Genomic DNA, 16,880 nt, shown 5'->3' on the forward strand with positions numbered 1-16,880 from the left:
CAGTCATCTGGGGGGCCTGCGGACATGGCTTTCTCTGTTTCCTTGGGCTTCCCTGGCTGTGGCTTTGTAGTCCGAAGTCACTGTGCAATTTTCCATTCAATTAAGCTTACTTTTTAAACTTTGTTTTTCTTTTAAAATATTTCTGGAACTATTATATGTTCATTGTAGAAAACAGAGAAAAGTATAAACCCAATTACCTCCCCTTGCAAAAAAAAAAAAAAGAAAAAAGAAAACAGATAAAAGTATGATGAAGGAAGCAAAAAAATCACCCACCCACCAGTACTCAGAGACTGGCTCTGTTAAGGCCTCAGTGTATTCCCTACACTTCAACGTCTAAGAAAATATGAAAAATACTTATAAAAAAATGTCCACTTCAGTTAATCAAATTGGGGTCACACTGCATGATGTTTTGTAACCTGCTTTTTTTCACCTGAGGACCATTTCCCCAGATCCTTAAATATTTTTGAAGAACGTGATTTTTAATGGCTGCCAAGGTTTCTAATCATTTGGATGAACTACTCTGGACTTAACCAGTGTCCTGACATTCAGGCTGTGTCTGAATCTCCATTATTATTAACTACATAACAGTGACTATTTCATACTGACAGCATCTTAGCTCCTGTCACAAACACTGGGTGCAGGTGAGGCCCAGAGAGGTTGGGTGGCCTGCCTCAGGCCACACAGCAAGGAAGTGGTGGGTCCCAGCCATCTGGCCACAAGGCTGACTATACTCTGCCCAGCTACCCTTCCTGGTGCTGGGACAGAGCGGGCATAGGCATGGCATAGGGGTGCTAAGGAGAGTTGGCTTCCAGTGTGTGGTTTGGATAGAAAAGAGCCAGTGGGGTTTCCCAGCGAGATGCTGCTGTGGGTGATTGCGATGCCCCTGGGGAAAGCCAGCTGCTCTCCATCCCCACACCACAGCAGGATGCCCTGCTCCCACTCCACCCCCTCCCACCTGGGCAGCAGTGAACCCAAGCTGGGCGCCTGATTTCCAGGGCTGAGCAGATAGGCTTTGGGAGCGTGGAGGGACAGAGGGAGGTGGGGCCAAGCAGGCTGGGGCTGGGAGGCCACCCAGCTCCTGCCTCCAGGCCCCCATCCAAGTGGGGCAGGAGATACCCGGTCCAGTGGCCTTGTTCCTGGGGAAGCCGCCTCACCCGCTCTCATCCCCATCCAAAGTACTTCTCTCTTTCTCTCCAAAGGGTATCACTCTCAAAAAAAACCTATCCTTATTCTTTTTGAGCTCAGACTCACTTTTTCTGAGAGGGGCCAGTGGGCTCACTGTTGAGTTAGGGGGTGTGGGAGCAGCAGAGCGAACCCACATGAGGCTTGGCGTGGGGTCCCCTTTGGCTGGCTGTGTCCCTGCCTGGATCACTGAGCTTTTGCCCTTTTCCCTGAGACCTTTCGGTTTTGACTTTTCTATGCTTTTCTCTAACAGGCAACCATTGGGATTGACTTCTTGTCAAAGACCATGTACTTGGAGGATCGTACGGTGAGTGACTGACTTAAGACCTGGGAGGACTGGGAGGGCTCCTTGGGACCAGTGGCCTGGGGCACTGAGAGCCCATGTGTGCCCAGAGCTTCCAGCATCGCAGACCCTGGATCCCCCCAGTCCCACCATGTCTTCACCGCCCCCCTGAGCTTCCTGCCTTCCCTGTGACAGGTGCGACTGCAGCTCTGGGACACAGCCGGCCAGGAGAGGTTCCGCAGCCTGATCCCCAGCTACATCCGGGACTCCACGGTGGCCGTGGTGGTGTACGACATCACAAGTGAGTGCGGGGCCTGAGTGCTGGGCACAGGGCAGCTCAAGGGGCTCACAGCCCCAGCCAGGCTGCAGTCTGTGTGTGTGTGTGTGTGTGCGCGTGCCTGCATGTGCACATGTACATGCTGGTCCTCTCGATGCAGGAAGGCAGGTGCCCTGTGGGCGGCGGGGGGGTGAGTTGCCTTTGAACCCCCCCTGACTCCTGCAACAGGTCCAATGTACAAGACTGGGGTGGCCCTGCCCAGAGCAGGGGCCCATGTGTGGAGTGGGGGCAGATGCTCACCAGGCCTTTGGGGCCCTCCAGTGCCCTGGCTGCCAGAAGGAGCCCTAGGAAGTGACTTCTCTGTGTGTGTCAAGATGGGAGAAGACTCTGGTCTCTGGGCCAACCCTGACCTGGCAGCCGTGGTTTTGCCAGCGGACATCCCAACTCGTCACAGGGCTCCCAGGGAGGCGAGGCCTGAGAGGTCCAGGAGAACCGGGGATGGGCTGCACTTCTGGCCAAAGCAGCTGTTCTTGAGAGCAATTGCACTGCCCTGAGGGAGGCTCGTGGGGCTGGGGGTGAGCCTTACTGCCCAGGCAGGTGTGCTGGCACACACCTGGTCAGCCTGTGGGCTGCCGTCATGCCTGTGGTGGGAGGATGCCCCGGCCTGCTGCCTCCAGCTCTGCTCGCCCCCTCCTTCCACTGCCCCCCCTGACTGCAGGCTCCCTGCACACCTGAGAGCAGATGGGAGCTTGGCCCTGCAAGGGCTGGAGCTCCTGCAGCCTGATGCTGAGCAGAAGGGAGCTCAGGCTATGGGAAGCCCAGGTTCCCAGGACAGCGAGCTCCCCTCCCCTTGGGCTTCGCACTATGACTGCTCCTCTGCGAGGCCCGTCCCAGCTTCTGCCCTGAAACTGCCTGGCTCTCCTAGCTTTTGTCTGCTCCTGGGGCCACCTTCCCCCTCCCCTTTCCTGCAGAGCTCTGGGAAGCCCCTCTGGCCTTTCCCGTGTTCCTCTGAGCTACTCTCAGGGCTTCTGCGGTCCCCACACACGTTGTCACAATGTTTCCAAGCTCAGTCAAGTCCTCTGCACCCACTTCTCACTCTGCTCTGAGCCTCCAAAGTCAGGTCTCTCAAGTGGGCCCTAAAACCACTAGTACGTGTAGCAATCATGACCCAGTGGCCTTCCAGACCCCGTGAATGCTGTCCCCAGAGGGTGGCTCAGCACCGTGAGGGTCTTTCCAGGGCCCCAGGGCACAGCTCCAAGAATCCCTCGGAAGGCCTGTGCCGCCGCCCTTCCCAGGTGTCTGAGGTGCACGCTCCCCCATCTCCCTCTTGCTCCTGCTCTTACTCCCTTCCAACCCTTCCCTTCCCACCCTTCCCTTCCCATCTTCCCCCTCTCCCGCCGGGGCTGCCTCTCACTGGCAGTTTCATCCCCACTTTGCACCTCCAGATCTCAACTCCTTCCAGCAGACCTCTAAGTGGATCGATGATGTCAGGACAGAGAGGGGCAGCGATGTCATTATCATGCTGGTGGGCAACAAGACGGACCTGGCCGACAAGAGGTAGGTGCTGGGGGCTGCAGCTCTTCCTGGACAGGGAGTTCTGGGATGCATGCGTGGTGAGGACCCTGTCTGACCTGTCCTCGTGCATCTGGAAAGGACCTCTGGGGCACCAGAGACTTTGAAGGCACCAGAGACTTTGAAGGCACCAGTAGACACCTGCCCACAGGTGTTCATCTCTGAAGCCCCGCCTTCCAGGTTGGCAAGGGCTGGGCACACCTCTGGGCTCCCACCTGCCCTGCCCCTGTGAAACGCCTGTGCTGGTGGCGGTGTGAGGTCCTGGTTCCCAGGCATGAACACACAGAATTCCCCGGGCCGTTGCTGTGTCGTGTGACACTTTCCCTGAAGAGGCTGCCCTCCAGGCACCGGGCTCCCCACCCTGCCCTTCCCTGCACTTGTCCGCTCATCTCATGGGTCAGATAAAGCAACAGGTCATGGACAGAGGGCTTCCTGACTGTTTAGGGAATCGTCTGAATTCGAGGCTGCTTTATTAGAATCCTGTCCTTGAAGTGAAGAAAATGTCCTCAAAGCCCAGCTGCTTTGCAGGACGTGACCTTGGGGGGCCATCGCTTTTAACCTCAGTGTTCTCATTTGGAAAATGGGGCTGATGCGACAACCCAGAGAGGTGGTGTGTGGCTGGCACTGCTTTCCAGATGTAGGCTCTGACAGTGGTGACACTGGGAAAGGTGGGTAAGGGACAGCAGCCCCCCTGCCTCAGGACCTGCTCCTGAACTGGACGATACTGCCAAGGAGTGGACAGGGGCTGGCGTCCTGGCTATGGCCTGTGCCCTGTGCCCCCTGCATCCTGAGGGAGTTGTGGGGCCCAGCCCTGGGCTTTGGGCTCACTGAAGGGCCCTCCTCATCTAAGGCTCCCTCCACCTCCATCAGCGGCTACTTCTCTACTGAACTGGTTTCCCCGTCCCCTCCCCTCCAGGCAGATAACCATCGAGGAGGGCGAGCAGCGCGCCAAAGAACTGAGCGTCATGTTCATCGAGACCAGCGCGAAGACCGGCTACAATGTGAAGCAGGTGGGATGCACCGCCTTGGTCAGGCGCCCGCATGTGGCTCCTGGCACGTTTGGCCACGGGCTTGGCCCTGCCTTGCCCAAGGGGCTAGTGACTCGGTAGGGCAGCTAACCAGCGCAGCCATAAACGCACCCGATGGGGAGCGAGGGAGCCTCCAGAGCTCTAAAGCACGGGAGGGAGGGAGCACTCACTCTCAGGGTGTCGGGAGATGTCAGCATTAGCCACACACGGCAACCAGCCTGGCAGACCCTGAGCCCGCCGTGTGTGTCCAGCCACCAACTTCCAGGTGGCTGAGAGAAGCAGCAGTCCCTCCCTCTTACCTAACTTGGGATGGGGGTGCAGGAAATTCTATCTAATCAGCATTTTGGGGTTTCGGGCTTTGTGCTTGAGCTGGGAGGGCCAGGCAGGCTCGGAGGAAAGGGCCGACCCACATGCCTTGGAGCTCTGGGCAGTCAGAATCATCAGAGGAGCCACAGAGGGACAGGGCTAAGCCTCGGAGCAGGGGGCTTCTCCTGGGTCCACAGACCCCCAAGGAGTCCGTGGATGGTTTGGCCGGTCAGTGGACTTAGGTGGGAAGAAACCCCACCTCTCTTCACTAGCCTCTATCAGGTCTCCTGCGTTTCCTGCAGCGGTGAGTGTGGGCAGCACGACTCCAGATGTTAGCAGCATCATCGCAACAGTGGTCACAGCTGCTTTCTTGTCACCTTCCAGGGTCGTAGGTTTCTGGAACTTTACACACATCCCTACTTCAGTATCTCAGGGGTTCAGACCCGCTGCCAGCTTTTGCTCCTTAACACGTCCATGAGTCCGTGAGGTGCTGCCGCGTCACAAGTCTGTGTCTTAAAGATTTGTAGAAGTCTATCTGAATCCTAAATGGTTTCCTTTATACAAAATTCCTATGTAATTTATTTCACACACTTAAAAGAAGCCCATAGGCTCTACCAGATCACCAAAGGAGTCTTTCGTTAAAAAAGGTGAGGAACCCCTGTCTTCCTGGAAAAGAGGACTGGGAGAGGCAATGAGGGAGGGCGATCTGGGCCAGGGGACCAGCATGGGCACAGGAGCAGCTGGAGGTGTGTCGGGGCCTGGCTGGGGTCACTTCTGCCCTGCTGCCCCAGCAGTGCCCAGAAGCTGGCCAGAGGCAGTGAAGGTCCATCCCCACTGGGCAGTGCCAGTGCTAGTGCCAGTGGGAGGTGGCAGAGGAGTGGGAAGGGACAGAAAAGGAGGCCCCAAACCCCCAGGACTCAGTACCCCCTGCCCCACTTGGAGTGCCTTCAATGTTCACATTGGCTCCCATCCCCTTCCCAGCCTCCTTCCATGTAAGTCGGGGGCTGCCGTGGGGTCCCGTGGAAGGGGGAGCTACCTGTCCCTGGAGGCCTACAGAAGACACTGGGCTGCTGCTCTGTGCGGCGCTGATGGAAAGGCATGGGGGGCAGGGAAGCAGAGGATGTGGTCCCAGGGGTCGGCATCAGGGAGATGCTTTCCAGAATGCTCTGAAGCCAGGTGATGGTCTGAGCAGGGGTTGAATATGGTCAGTTCAGTTCAAACCCTGTGTGGTTCAGAGGAGTCTCCATGCAGTGCAGACTCCTGGACTCTGAATGTAATCATATCTGCTCTCGGAGGCCTGCATGTACCCCAAGAGCTTCCATCTAACTGGCAGCTTGACCACTGGCAAAGGCTGAGACCACTGTGAGAGCCAGACAGGCAGAGCAGGGCTGCCTGGGGCGAGGCCATGGAGGAAGGCTCAGGGGAGGGACTGGGCCCTCTGTACTCTCTGCCACTTCTGCCCGCCCTGCTCTGGAGCCCCCCTGCAGCCCAGCCACGGGGCCCCATCCCGTGCCGAGGCCGCCATCTTCCCAACTCGGGCCCTCGGTCCTGTCACCCAGCCTGGGTGCTCCCACAGGGCTGGGCTCCGGGGTGAGACCATGGATAAGACTCACCTTGTCTTCAGAGAGCCCATCAGGTTCCTGCAGCTGGTGTTTGTGGGGAGACGGGAGAGCGTTCACAGTCTTCTGGTGCCTTGTACTTCTGCCTTGTACTTGTTGTCACCCCCTAGATTCCACGTCTGCCAGCCCCAAACCTGCCAGCCACACGCGCGCGCACACACACACACACAGACGCGCACACACACATCCCCCCACACTTACACAGATTCACACACACACACAGATGCCACACGTGCACATCCATACCACATGTACTGCTCTACACACAACATAGACATCACACTCACACCCACAACCCAAGCAAAGCCATAATATCACATTCACACTCCTGTGTCCTTATTCCCAGCAAACAGTCTCCCGCACTCAGCTGCCTTGACGCCCTTGGACTCACAAGGCTTCCAGAGAAGAGGGTCATTGTCTCAAGGGCAGATAGAAAGTCTGTTCCCCACGCCTGGTCCCCACGTGGGCAGTGGGACAGAAGCCTGCCCAAGTGCTCGTCTCCCAGGGCCTGGATCATTTTCCACACTGGGGTAGGTCCCTTGTCAGCATGAGCCACGTCCAGCCCCTGGTGACCCCATGGCCAGCCTCCCTGGGTGAGGGGCCTGCTGTGACCCAACGCTGTGAGAGGCGCTGGGGCGCGGGAGAGGTCAGGTGCAGCCCCTGCCGTCCAGGGCGGGACAGAAGGAGAGCAGAGCCCCAGGTCAGGAGAATAGGTGAGAGGGCGGAGACACGGGAGCAGGGAGGGAGGGGTTGGGGCTCACACTGCGTCTCCCCCTCTCTCCAGCTCTTCCGACGTGTGGCCTCTGCTCTGCCTGGAATGGAGAATGTCCAGGAGAAAAGCAAAGAAGGGAGTATCCTTTTTCTTTGACAGGGATGAAGCTGGCCTCCTGGGTCTGCATTGAGACCCCATCCAGCTCGAACTATCTAAGCTTCTACTTCCAAAACAGCGTGGGGATGCCAGAGGGATGTGTGTGGAGGGACGGTGCAGGGCTGGAAGTGAGAAACAGTAACTCTGCCCTTTCCAGTGAGCATAGATTTGTATTTCACGGGGACAAGTAGACTCTCCACTTCTGTGCGCTGAGACATGATTTCAACGTGGTTCAACCTCCTCTACACAAGACAGCTCCCCTCCCAGGTGCCTCCTTCCCTGTCCTGCCTGCTTCCTCGGCCCAGCCCTGCACAGCCCCCGGCCTCCGCGCTGTTCCAGGGGCAGGGTCTGCATGCCACTCAGAGTCACCCCAAACCGCAGGCCACACACAGAAGCAGAAACGGAGGCTCAGAGAGGCAGTCTGAATTGCCCAGTGGGCAGGAAGGTAGTTGTTTATTGTCTGTTTACTAGTTTCTTTATACTCTGAATGTTATTTTAAAATGTGTTTATGTATATATACCCTATATATACACACAAAACAAGATAAAAATGCCCGTTATATGTGCATACACACACATAAGAGAACTAGGGTGTAGGGAGAATAAGGCAAAGTCAGGGACAAAGTCGTACTCAGAGTATATGCCGTGGCTGCGTGGGCAAAAAGTGGGAAGGAGGGAAGGTGGTCTTTTGAGGACGAATGGCTTTTTATAGTATTTAACCCTGAAAGAAGCTCCCCCATCATCCTTGCATGGGGCCCCATCCCTCCCTAGGACGCCAGCTACGGGCCCCAGAGCAGGGCTGCCTCTCCCTCCACTGCTCCCAGCCCCGGTGGAGACCCACAGCAGCCCGGAGCCCGGCAGGGGACGTCGATTCTGGGCGGGGCTGAGGGCCTGGGCCTCAGCTGTGACCAGGCCTGGCCTGACGGGGTTCTCAGCCTGGTGAGGGCAGCGGGAACAGCCTGGCTGAGCATTTAGCACCCACGCCTCTGGGGTTCTGATGGCTGCTTCTCCTGCCCACAGTCCTCACGGCACCGACGGAAGGGGCTGGAGAGGGGGCTGTGCTGAGGCCCTTCCGAGGGAGGTGGCTTCTCGCAGCAGCAGCAGCAGCAGCAGCAGCAGCCGCCGCGGGGTCTAACTGACCCGCTCTGACTGGGAGCTTGAGGGGTCGAGGTGGCTACGCCACCCCGGGCAAGGGCCCCGTGGCCCCGTGACTTGCGAGGTGAGATCCATGCCCGGCCGGCGGGCTCTCCACCTGGAGTGCTCTCTGGGGTGGGGGCTGGGAGGCGGCGCTCCAGCAGCAGTGGGTCCCCGGGAAGGCTTCTGAGAAAGGATCTGGCCTGCCTCTGTTTCGACGGTCATCCCACAGCCCAGGTCAAGCTTAGCTTCGGGTGGATGGCGGTGAGGGCTTGTGGGAGGGCTGAGGAAGAGCAGGAGGGTTGGGAGCTCGTGACTCGCATCCTTCCCACCCAGGCCAAGCGAAGAGCGAGTCCCTGGGTATCTGCAGAGGGACGGAGGGGCTGAGCGGGGCAGATGAGGGTACAAGGGACGGGGGCGGGATCTCCTCCGGGAGCGTCATCTTCCTTAGCCCCTCCCCCTGCAGTGATCGACATCAAGCTGGACAAACCCCAGGAGCCCCCGGCCAGCGAGGGCGGCTGCTCCTGCTAATGCAGCCTGACCACCGGCTTCCTCTGACACTACTCGCTTGTTGTGTTGCTTCCTATTGGTTAGCTTCCTAAGGGGGGGGTGGGAAATGAGCTTATCCAGATGGGAGGATTTTTCTTTTCTCTCTGTCTCTAGGAGTCGGGTGGGGTGGGGCGGGAGGCTGGGCATCAGGGGTCACGTCACTCTTAACAGCTGTTACTTAAACAACTATTTTTTGGTTTGGTTGTAATATATTGTACTTTATTAAGATTGCCAAAAACTGTTAAAATTAAAAAAAAAATTTAAATCATGTGTATACAACTTTTTGCCAGATAAAAATGTAGTCATTTTTATTTGAAAGATGTGCTTTTTTTGTTTTTGTATATTTGTAAACTTACAGAGAACCTTTTCCACGCACCTCCTCCTTCCTGTCCTCTTTGAAGGGTTCATCCCCTCTGCCCTCCTCCTGCCCCCAGCCCAATAGATTAAAACAATTAATCTGGGCAATTTAATTCGGCTCCAATCCTGGGCTGTCTGGCCCAGACCAACACAAACAGGCCCCACCTGGTTAAATCAAACACTGAACGAAACAGTCTCTGAAGAGGCAGCTCTGACCCTGTCCTTTTGTGTACAGGGTAGGGACATCAGCTACCGCCCCAAGCTGAAATTAAGGCCTTGTGGACTGCAGGGAGCCCAGCCACAGGCCCACTGGAATTACTTATGCCTCTTTTTCTTCTCCATGAAAAGCCTTGAAGGGGTGGAGGGCACTTGCCACAGGCAACCGTCTGTGCTCTGTGGTCTGCCCAGTGATTGGCAGAAGAAGAGGCCATGGGACGGATGGGGTGCTGTTGACCACTGTGGGCTGGGGCAATGTGTGGTTTATAGAATTGGGGCACCATGTGTAGTTCTGAAAATGTTTTAACCAACCTGTCCAGCAGTCAGCACACATGTCTAGGTTGAAGCTAAGGGAAGGGCAAAAGGAAACTCGGCGTGTGCCCCCCTGAAGCCCTCCTCCTTGGATGCCAGGGATGCTGGAGCCTGCATGGCGCAGTGTTGGTCCACCTGTGACTAGGGAAGGGAGGGTTGTCTGCAGAGCTGCCGCCTGGAGGGTGCATATTCACTGATGCTTGGTTGCTGACACTGTTGAGTGCTGTTCTGGAAAAGTTGACCTCTTGACGTGTTTCTGCCACATTGGCCCAGTGTAGTTGAAATCTGTGTGCACAGAGCTTTGCAGACATTGTACCAGTACTCCGGTTGCCCGAGGGTAGGGCGGAGGCAGGGTCTCCGGAAGCCTGCCCAGGGAGAGCCTCCTTGCCATTTTTGATTCATTTCTGAGAAGGGCTTAGTCCTGAAGACCTACCTGTAAAACTTCTGAAGAGAACTTTCTCTTCCACAAAGTGATGTAGCCCGCCTGGCCAGCATTCCAAATAGATCCAGCCTCACCAACCCCGAGCCTGCATGAAACCAGGCAGTGGGCAGCAACTCTGGCCCGAAATAGTAAACCCCGCCCTCCAAGCCGGCATTGACTCTTCTCCAGGCTGCTGTTTGGCTTGTCACAGATGAGCTAAATGACCATCTGGGGTGTGGTAGGGTGTAAATTCCTCCATAAAACAGGGCTCCAATAAGTTACTGCAACGCATTTGGAACTTCTCGGAAACTAATCCAAAATGGCAGCCAGTTAGCGCAGCAGAACCTGGCAGAGCTCACTGACATTTAGCCAGGGGGCCTGCCACACACTCAGCCCAGGAGACTGTATGTCAGAGCTGATCTTTAGAGAGGAATTTATCTTCAGGAGAAGAAAAGAGGAAGCAGGGTTTCCACTGAGCTCCTCTTCCAGAAGGCAAAGACCGATGTACGACCGTAATTCCAATGTCACGTGTTTAGTTTTTATATGTGTGTACATAATTATGTATAGAGATAGACTTGTGTATACACCTACCACACACATTCTCACAGAGATACATGTGCTCAATGTATATTCTTGTTTTTCCTGCTCTCAAGTTGGAATTTGCATTGTGATAACTGTTTTGGAAATTCAAAAGTACTGCAACGTGTTGAAATAAGAAATACTTAATATTGTCCCAAAACTTGTGATTGTCTTGCCATCAATAAAATAACGCATAGACGTGTTACCTACAGGCAAAAATAGCCCCACAGGAATACGCACACCATTTCCCTATGTACTTATATGCACAGGTGTGCGTGCCCGCGTGGGCCAGTACCCCCCCCATGGCACACCCCCAAGTGGTGCTTGTTGGAAGAGCGTTTACTTACCTTGTGAGAATTCACAGGGGTCCAGGTGACAGCACCCGGCTTGGCTGGCAGTGAGGCCTATTGCTTGTGGCCCCTGGGAGAGCCCCACGTGTAGGGATCTCATTCGGTCTCAGTGAATGAATGGATGGTGGATTTTATTTTCTTGGTACTAAACAGTCCTTTTTCTTAAAACATTCTTGTAAAAGAAGGTAGAAACTCAGCCCCCTTCTCAGGTGCACACATATCCAAGGCACCACGAACGTTTTTTTCCATCACAGCCTTGAGGAACAGTAAGAGACGCAGTAGATACCACGTGGCTCCATGTGGCCTCCGGGAACCCTCCTTTCCCAGCACATACACAAAATCCTCCCTCTTGAGCCCAGGCGCTCCCTCTGAAGGTGAGGGTGGATTGCCTTCTCCCATCCTCCCATCTTGGTTCCCTGGGTCCCGTTTCCTCAGGCCTGATCTATACCCCTCGTTCCAGGGTGTGTCGGGGCAGCTGGAGCTCTGGCATAGAAGGGCGTTGGGTCATTGGCTCCTGCTTTAGGCTGGTGTCATCACTGTCCTCTTGCTTGTAGGTAGGATCTTGACTCAGAGTTTAGGTTCAATAGTGAAATGATCACATTTCCTTGTAGAAAATGTCATGAAAGTCCTCAGCATCCCTGGTGAGAGTACCTCATAATTGCGTATCCAGGTGGGCTAGCGAGAGGCAAAGGGCGGGAAGCCTTTTAGGAAGTGATCTCAGTTTACCAGTGGTTTGGTCCCCTTCCGCACAGAGCAGCCCTGACCTGGAAGTTGAGCAGAGTCATCTTCTGTAGCCCTCTTTTTTCTTTGAGGAATCTCAAAGAAAAGTTGTCAAGAAAGCTTCTGTTGTGTGGGCATCTGAAAAATCGTGCATACGATGGGGAAAGCAGGAAGTGTATCTGTGAATGCACACACACGCCGGAGTGAAAGCAGGACTCCAGCATCCTGAGTGCTGGAACTGTGGCTGTGTGGTCCGAGGTTAGCAAGTGTGGTGACTTGGTCGTTGGCCTCCCTGACATCACTGTCGCCACTGACTTCCTGTCAGCACCCTCAAACGGTAATGTCCCAGGTCTGAGGAGCAATGGCCAGATGGGTTTAAGTATCTCAGGCAACAAACAGAAATGGTGGTAGCTAAGGGTGCAGACACGTCTTGAGTGCGACATCTCTGTCCTCCCAGGGGCCAGCCAGTGCTGGGAGCCCCTGCCCTCAGGTACCAGGTGTGACAATAATGGCACCGCTGGCTTCGGTGTTCCTGTAGGCAGAGCAGCCTCATTCCTTCACATGGCAGAAGGCAGGTGAGGATGTCAGGATGTGAGAATAGGTAGCCGAGGGCTGTGAGGCATGTCTGAGCCATGAGGGGCAGCTGAGCAGAAGCGTGTCTGTGCATCAACCAAGCAAGGTTGTGTGTGCACTGGTTTCCTAACTACCTCTCCCCAAGAATGTGAGGCATTGTCACCTGGCTACAGCAGAGTGAGGCGGGGGGCTCATAACCCTTCCTATGCCACAGTCAGGAAAACCAAGACGGAGAAGGGTGACTTCCTTATCATCACCGAGCAAGGCAGTCGTGGTCAGAAGCAAGGTGTTTCCATATTTCATCCATCACCGACCTGTGTGTACAAACGTGATGTACACTGGCACCCAGAGCGCTGCTGGGCACGCGTGCTCCTCAGACCATCCCTACTCTGGTCCAGATGTAAGAGTCTGTCCGGCGCATCTGAGTGAGCCAGGAGAGAATCCATGTACATTTCAGGCTCCTCCATTGCAAAGAAGGGCCAGTCCCCAAGTCCACTCTGATTGTCAGACCAGGGCATCCTTTGAATTTGTTGTTTGAAATGAACTACTTCAGTGTTCTAAAACCTTGGGCTTTCAGTGTGTAAACTCCCTGGACGCCAGACCCCCGTGTGGCTGACACTCCCGGCAGGGCGTGGTTTATCCTTGCAATGGGGTCCGGACGCTTCCTTCCGCTGGGAAGCCTCCATACATTGACGGCCAGCCTGTATCACGTGGTGTGTGTCACCTTTCCCCGCACCTGTCCCCATAAAAGTGATTGGTCATGAGGAGCCCAGAGGGTGGTATTTCCATCTCTTCCTGGCTCAGCAGGCTTAAATGGCCACATCGACTTTACATAAAACTGTGTAAAATGTGGAAGACTCAGCATGTTGATCAAACAATAAACTGTCCTGATTCTCAACACAAAGCCTCTTGTCTACTGTTTCTAAGTGGTGCAGTCACATATGGGGGGTGGGGAGGGGAAAGCTAGATTTCTTCACGTGCATGCTCCGCAAAGACCCTCTCGTGTCTGGGTGGTGTGTTCGCCACAAAGCCCTTTGCTTCTTCCTCCTGTTCACCTGGGCTCTCTACCAACTTGGAAGGGGGAAGGGCTGGACACACTAATATGATTACATCCACACTCTTCCATAATCTCCATTCTGCCTAAAGGCTGATGGAAAGGGAATCCCAGGAGAAGTGAGACTCAGAGCCGCGTGGTATCTCCTACCAACCCTGCTCTCCACTCACCATGGCTGAGGGTTAGGAAGGATGGGTGTGGAGACTGGATCGGTCTTCCTTCCGGTGATTTCCAGGAAGCTATTTAAAGGCAAGAAGTTCAGGTGAACCATAATCACCTTTCAGATGACACTACGCTGCCACGTACCACCTCATGCCAGTTGGAGCATCCCTGAGACCGCCCTTCCGTCTCGGTCATCTCCAGACTAAAAGGTGCCCTGAAGGCCAGGACAGTGGTGGGACTAATCCAAAGAGGAAGCAAAGGCCAGGACACAGAACTGCCCTGGTCTGAATGCTGGGAACCCTGGGGCTATAGAGTAAGCCACGTTCACCAGGTCTCATCCTTCTTCAAGTTCAGCCTTCACTGTCTTTCTCCTATAAGGATTCTAAAGTTTCTGGAACACCCTCCAACCTGCCATCTCAAGAAAGCCATTTTTAATTAAGAGGGACAGGAAATAGATGGCCCTACCCACTGAGCCTAGCTTTTCTGGCTGCCAGATGCAAAATGTGAGGTTAAGAGGTACAGGGCATGTGAAGGGGCGGAGGCCTGAGAGCCAAGTGCACATGCTTGTGTGGACCAGGTCAAAGCCAGCTGTTTGCGACAAGCAGTCATTCCCCAAGACTGGTGTTCAGGGCGACGTGTCTGGAGTGGATCATCCCCCTGAGCGTGGTGGTCACACGCACAGTGTCCAGCAGCTCCTTCCCCCGCAGGTGAGGGAAGCACTGTTGGGATTCCCTACACGCTGTGATGAATGTCCTCCCTGGAGTGAGCATGGCGCCGCTCGAGGTGGCTTTGTCTATCACTGTAGCTGTGTTTCACTGGCCAGCGACCAAGAGTTCAGAAAGGAGCTTTGATAATCCTATGCCAATCTCAAATTTTTAAAATTATTTTTAAAATTGAAATATAGTTAATTTACAATGCTGTGTTAGTTTCAGGTGTACAGCAAAGTGATTCAGTTATACATACACACTCTTATTCAGAGTCTTTTCCATTATAGGTTACTACAAGATATTGAATACAGTTCCCTGTGCTATACAGTAGGTCTTAACTTATCTATTTTATATACAGTAGTGTGTATATGTTAATCCCAAACTCCTAATTTATCCCTTCTCACCCCTCTGCTTTCCTCTTTGGTAACCATAAATTTGTTTTCTATGTCTGTGAGTCTATTTCTGTTTTGTAAATAAGTTCATTTGTATCATCTTTTTAGATTCCACATATAAGTGATACCATATTTGTCTTTCTGTCTGATTTACTTCACTTAGTATGATAATCTCTAGGTCCATCCATGTTGCAGCAAATGGCATTATTTCATAATTTTTTATGGTTGAGTTATATTCATACACACACACACACACACATACATCTTATTTATCCATTTATTTGTCAGTGGACATATAGGTTGCTTCCATGTCTTGGCTATTGTAAACAGTGCTGCTATGAACACCTGGGTGCAGGTATCTTTTCGAGTTAGGGTTTTCTCTGGATATATGCCCAGGAGTGGGATTGCTGGATCATATGGTGAGTCTATTTTTAGTTTTTTACGGAACCTCCATACTGTTCTCCATAGTGGCTGCACCAATTTACATTCCCACCAGCAGTTTAGGAGGGTTCCTTTTTCTCCACACCCTCTCCAACGTTTATTGTTTGTAGACTTTTTAATGACAGCCGTTCTGACTGGTGTGAGGTGATACCTCACTGTAGTTTTGATTTGTATTTCTCCAATAATTAGTGATACTGAGCATCTTTTCATGTGCCTGTTGGCCATCTGGATGTCTTCTTTGGAGAAATGTCCATTAGGACTTCAGCCCATTTTTTGATGGGGTTGTTTTTGATACTATGAGCTGTTGGAGCTGTTTGTATATTTTGGAAATTAATCCCTTGTCAGTAGCATCATTTGCAAATATATTCTTCCAGACTGCGTTTTTTTTCATTTTCTTTATGGTTTCCTTTGCTGTGCAAAAGCTTTTAAATTTAATTAGGTCCCATTTGTTTATTTTTATTTCTATTACTCTAGGAGACAGATCCAAAAGATTTCTGCGATTAATGTCAAAGAGTGTTCTGCCTGTGTTTCCCTCTAGGAATTTTAGAGTATCCAGTCTTACATTTAGGTCTTTAATCTATTTTGAGTTCATTTTTGTATATGGTATTAGAGAATGTTCTAATTTCATTCTTTTACATGTGGCTGTCCAGTTTTCCCACCAGCACTTAGAAGGGACTATATCCTTGCCTTCTTTGTTGTAGATTAGTTGACCGTAAGTGTGTGGGTTTATTTCCAGGATTTCTACCCTGTTCTATTGATGTATATGTCTTGTTTTTGTGCCAGTACCATATACTGTTTTGATTACTGTAGCTTAGTCTGAAGTCAGGGAGCATGATTCCCTCAGCTCTTCCTTCTCAAGATTGTTTTGGCTATTTGGGGTCTTTTGTGTTTCTGTACAAATTGAAAAATTTTTTTCTTCTAGTTCCATGAAAAATGCCACTGGTAATTTGATAGGGATTGCACTGAGTCTGTATATTGCCTTGAGTACTATGGCCATTTTAACATATTGATTCTTCCAATCCAAGAATGCAGTGTATCTTTCCACCTGTTTGTGTCATCTTCAGTTTCTTTCATCAGCAGCTTATAGTTTTTGATGTACAGGTCTTTTGCCTCTTTAGGTAGGTTTATTCCTAGGTTTTTTTACATTTTTTTAAAAAAAGCATATTTCAGTTGAAACAAAAAGATCTTAAGTCAAAAGAACACCAAGTGCCTCACACAGGGCAGGACCACAGCGAGGATGCTGGAGTCCCAGGAGGCACAGAGACACAGGTCATGAGGAGAAGTGACAGCCCTGCTGGGGCTGCATGGGTGGGGCAACCGCACAAGAAAGGGTGAAGGTGAGGGCAGCGCTGAGGCAGCTGACCTTGAGGTCCACGCAGTGCTGGGGCTCTCCTGCAGCCATGATGGATGGAGCTCATGGTAATGAGATGGGGGAGAGCAGGGGGCCACACGGAAAAGGCACATTTCTTAACCTCAGGATGGGACCATGTGCCTGCAAAAGCAGGAACTGCGCCACACTTAGTATTCCCAGAGCCTGGCACGGTGCTTGGCATTTTCCGAATGAATAAAGGCCATGCGTGGCTCTCTTGAGTAAACAACAGTTTAGAGCTTCATAGCTGAAAGGGAAATGGGACTACTTTCCTGTGCAAGTCAGGTGAGGTGATCACCTTCCTTTAAATACGTGAAGAGCTGAAATAGAAGAGCATCTTAACTGCTGCTGACACACCTTTAAGTGAGTATGGGCATAAACCAATTGAAGGTTTGATCCTTCTCTTCTAA

At 52.8% G+C, this 16,880-nt stretch overlaps 1 protein-coding gene across 3 annotated transcripts in view; it reads left to right on the forward strand.

Moving 5' to 3' along the window:
• Nucleotides 1-16,880, forward strand: part of RAB6B (RAB6B, member RAS oncogene family) — an 87,985-nt gene that overhangs the window by 61,504 nt on the left and 9,601 nt on the right. For 2 of the 3 annotated variants that reach the window (XM_074371117.1, XM_074371114.1), the window contains 4 exons: nt 1,436-1,489; nt 1,661-1,766; nt 3,188-3,299; nt 4,231-4,324. In XM_074371117.1, coding sequence (XP_074227218.1) covers nt 1,436-1,489; nt 1,661-1,766; nt 3,188-3,299; nt 4,231-4,324 — 366 coding nt within the window. Of the gene's footprint in view, nt 1-1,435; nt 1,490-1,660; nt 1,767-3,187; nt 3,300-4,230; nt 4,325-7,051; nt 7,119-8,734; nt 10,901-16,880 lie in introns of those variants that run through there. The other variant, XM_074371121.1, reaches the window with a different exon arrangement.

The sequence above is a fragment of the Camelus bactrianus genome, chromosome 1 (genome assembly GCF_048773025.1).
Source record: "Camelus bactrianus isolate YW-2024 breed Bactrian camel chromosome 1, ASM4877302v1, whole genome shotgun sequence".
NCBI lineage: Eukaryota > Metazoa > Chordata > Mammalia > Artiodactyla > Camelidae > Camelus > Camelus bactrianus.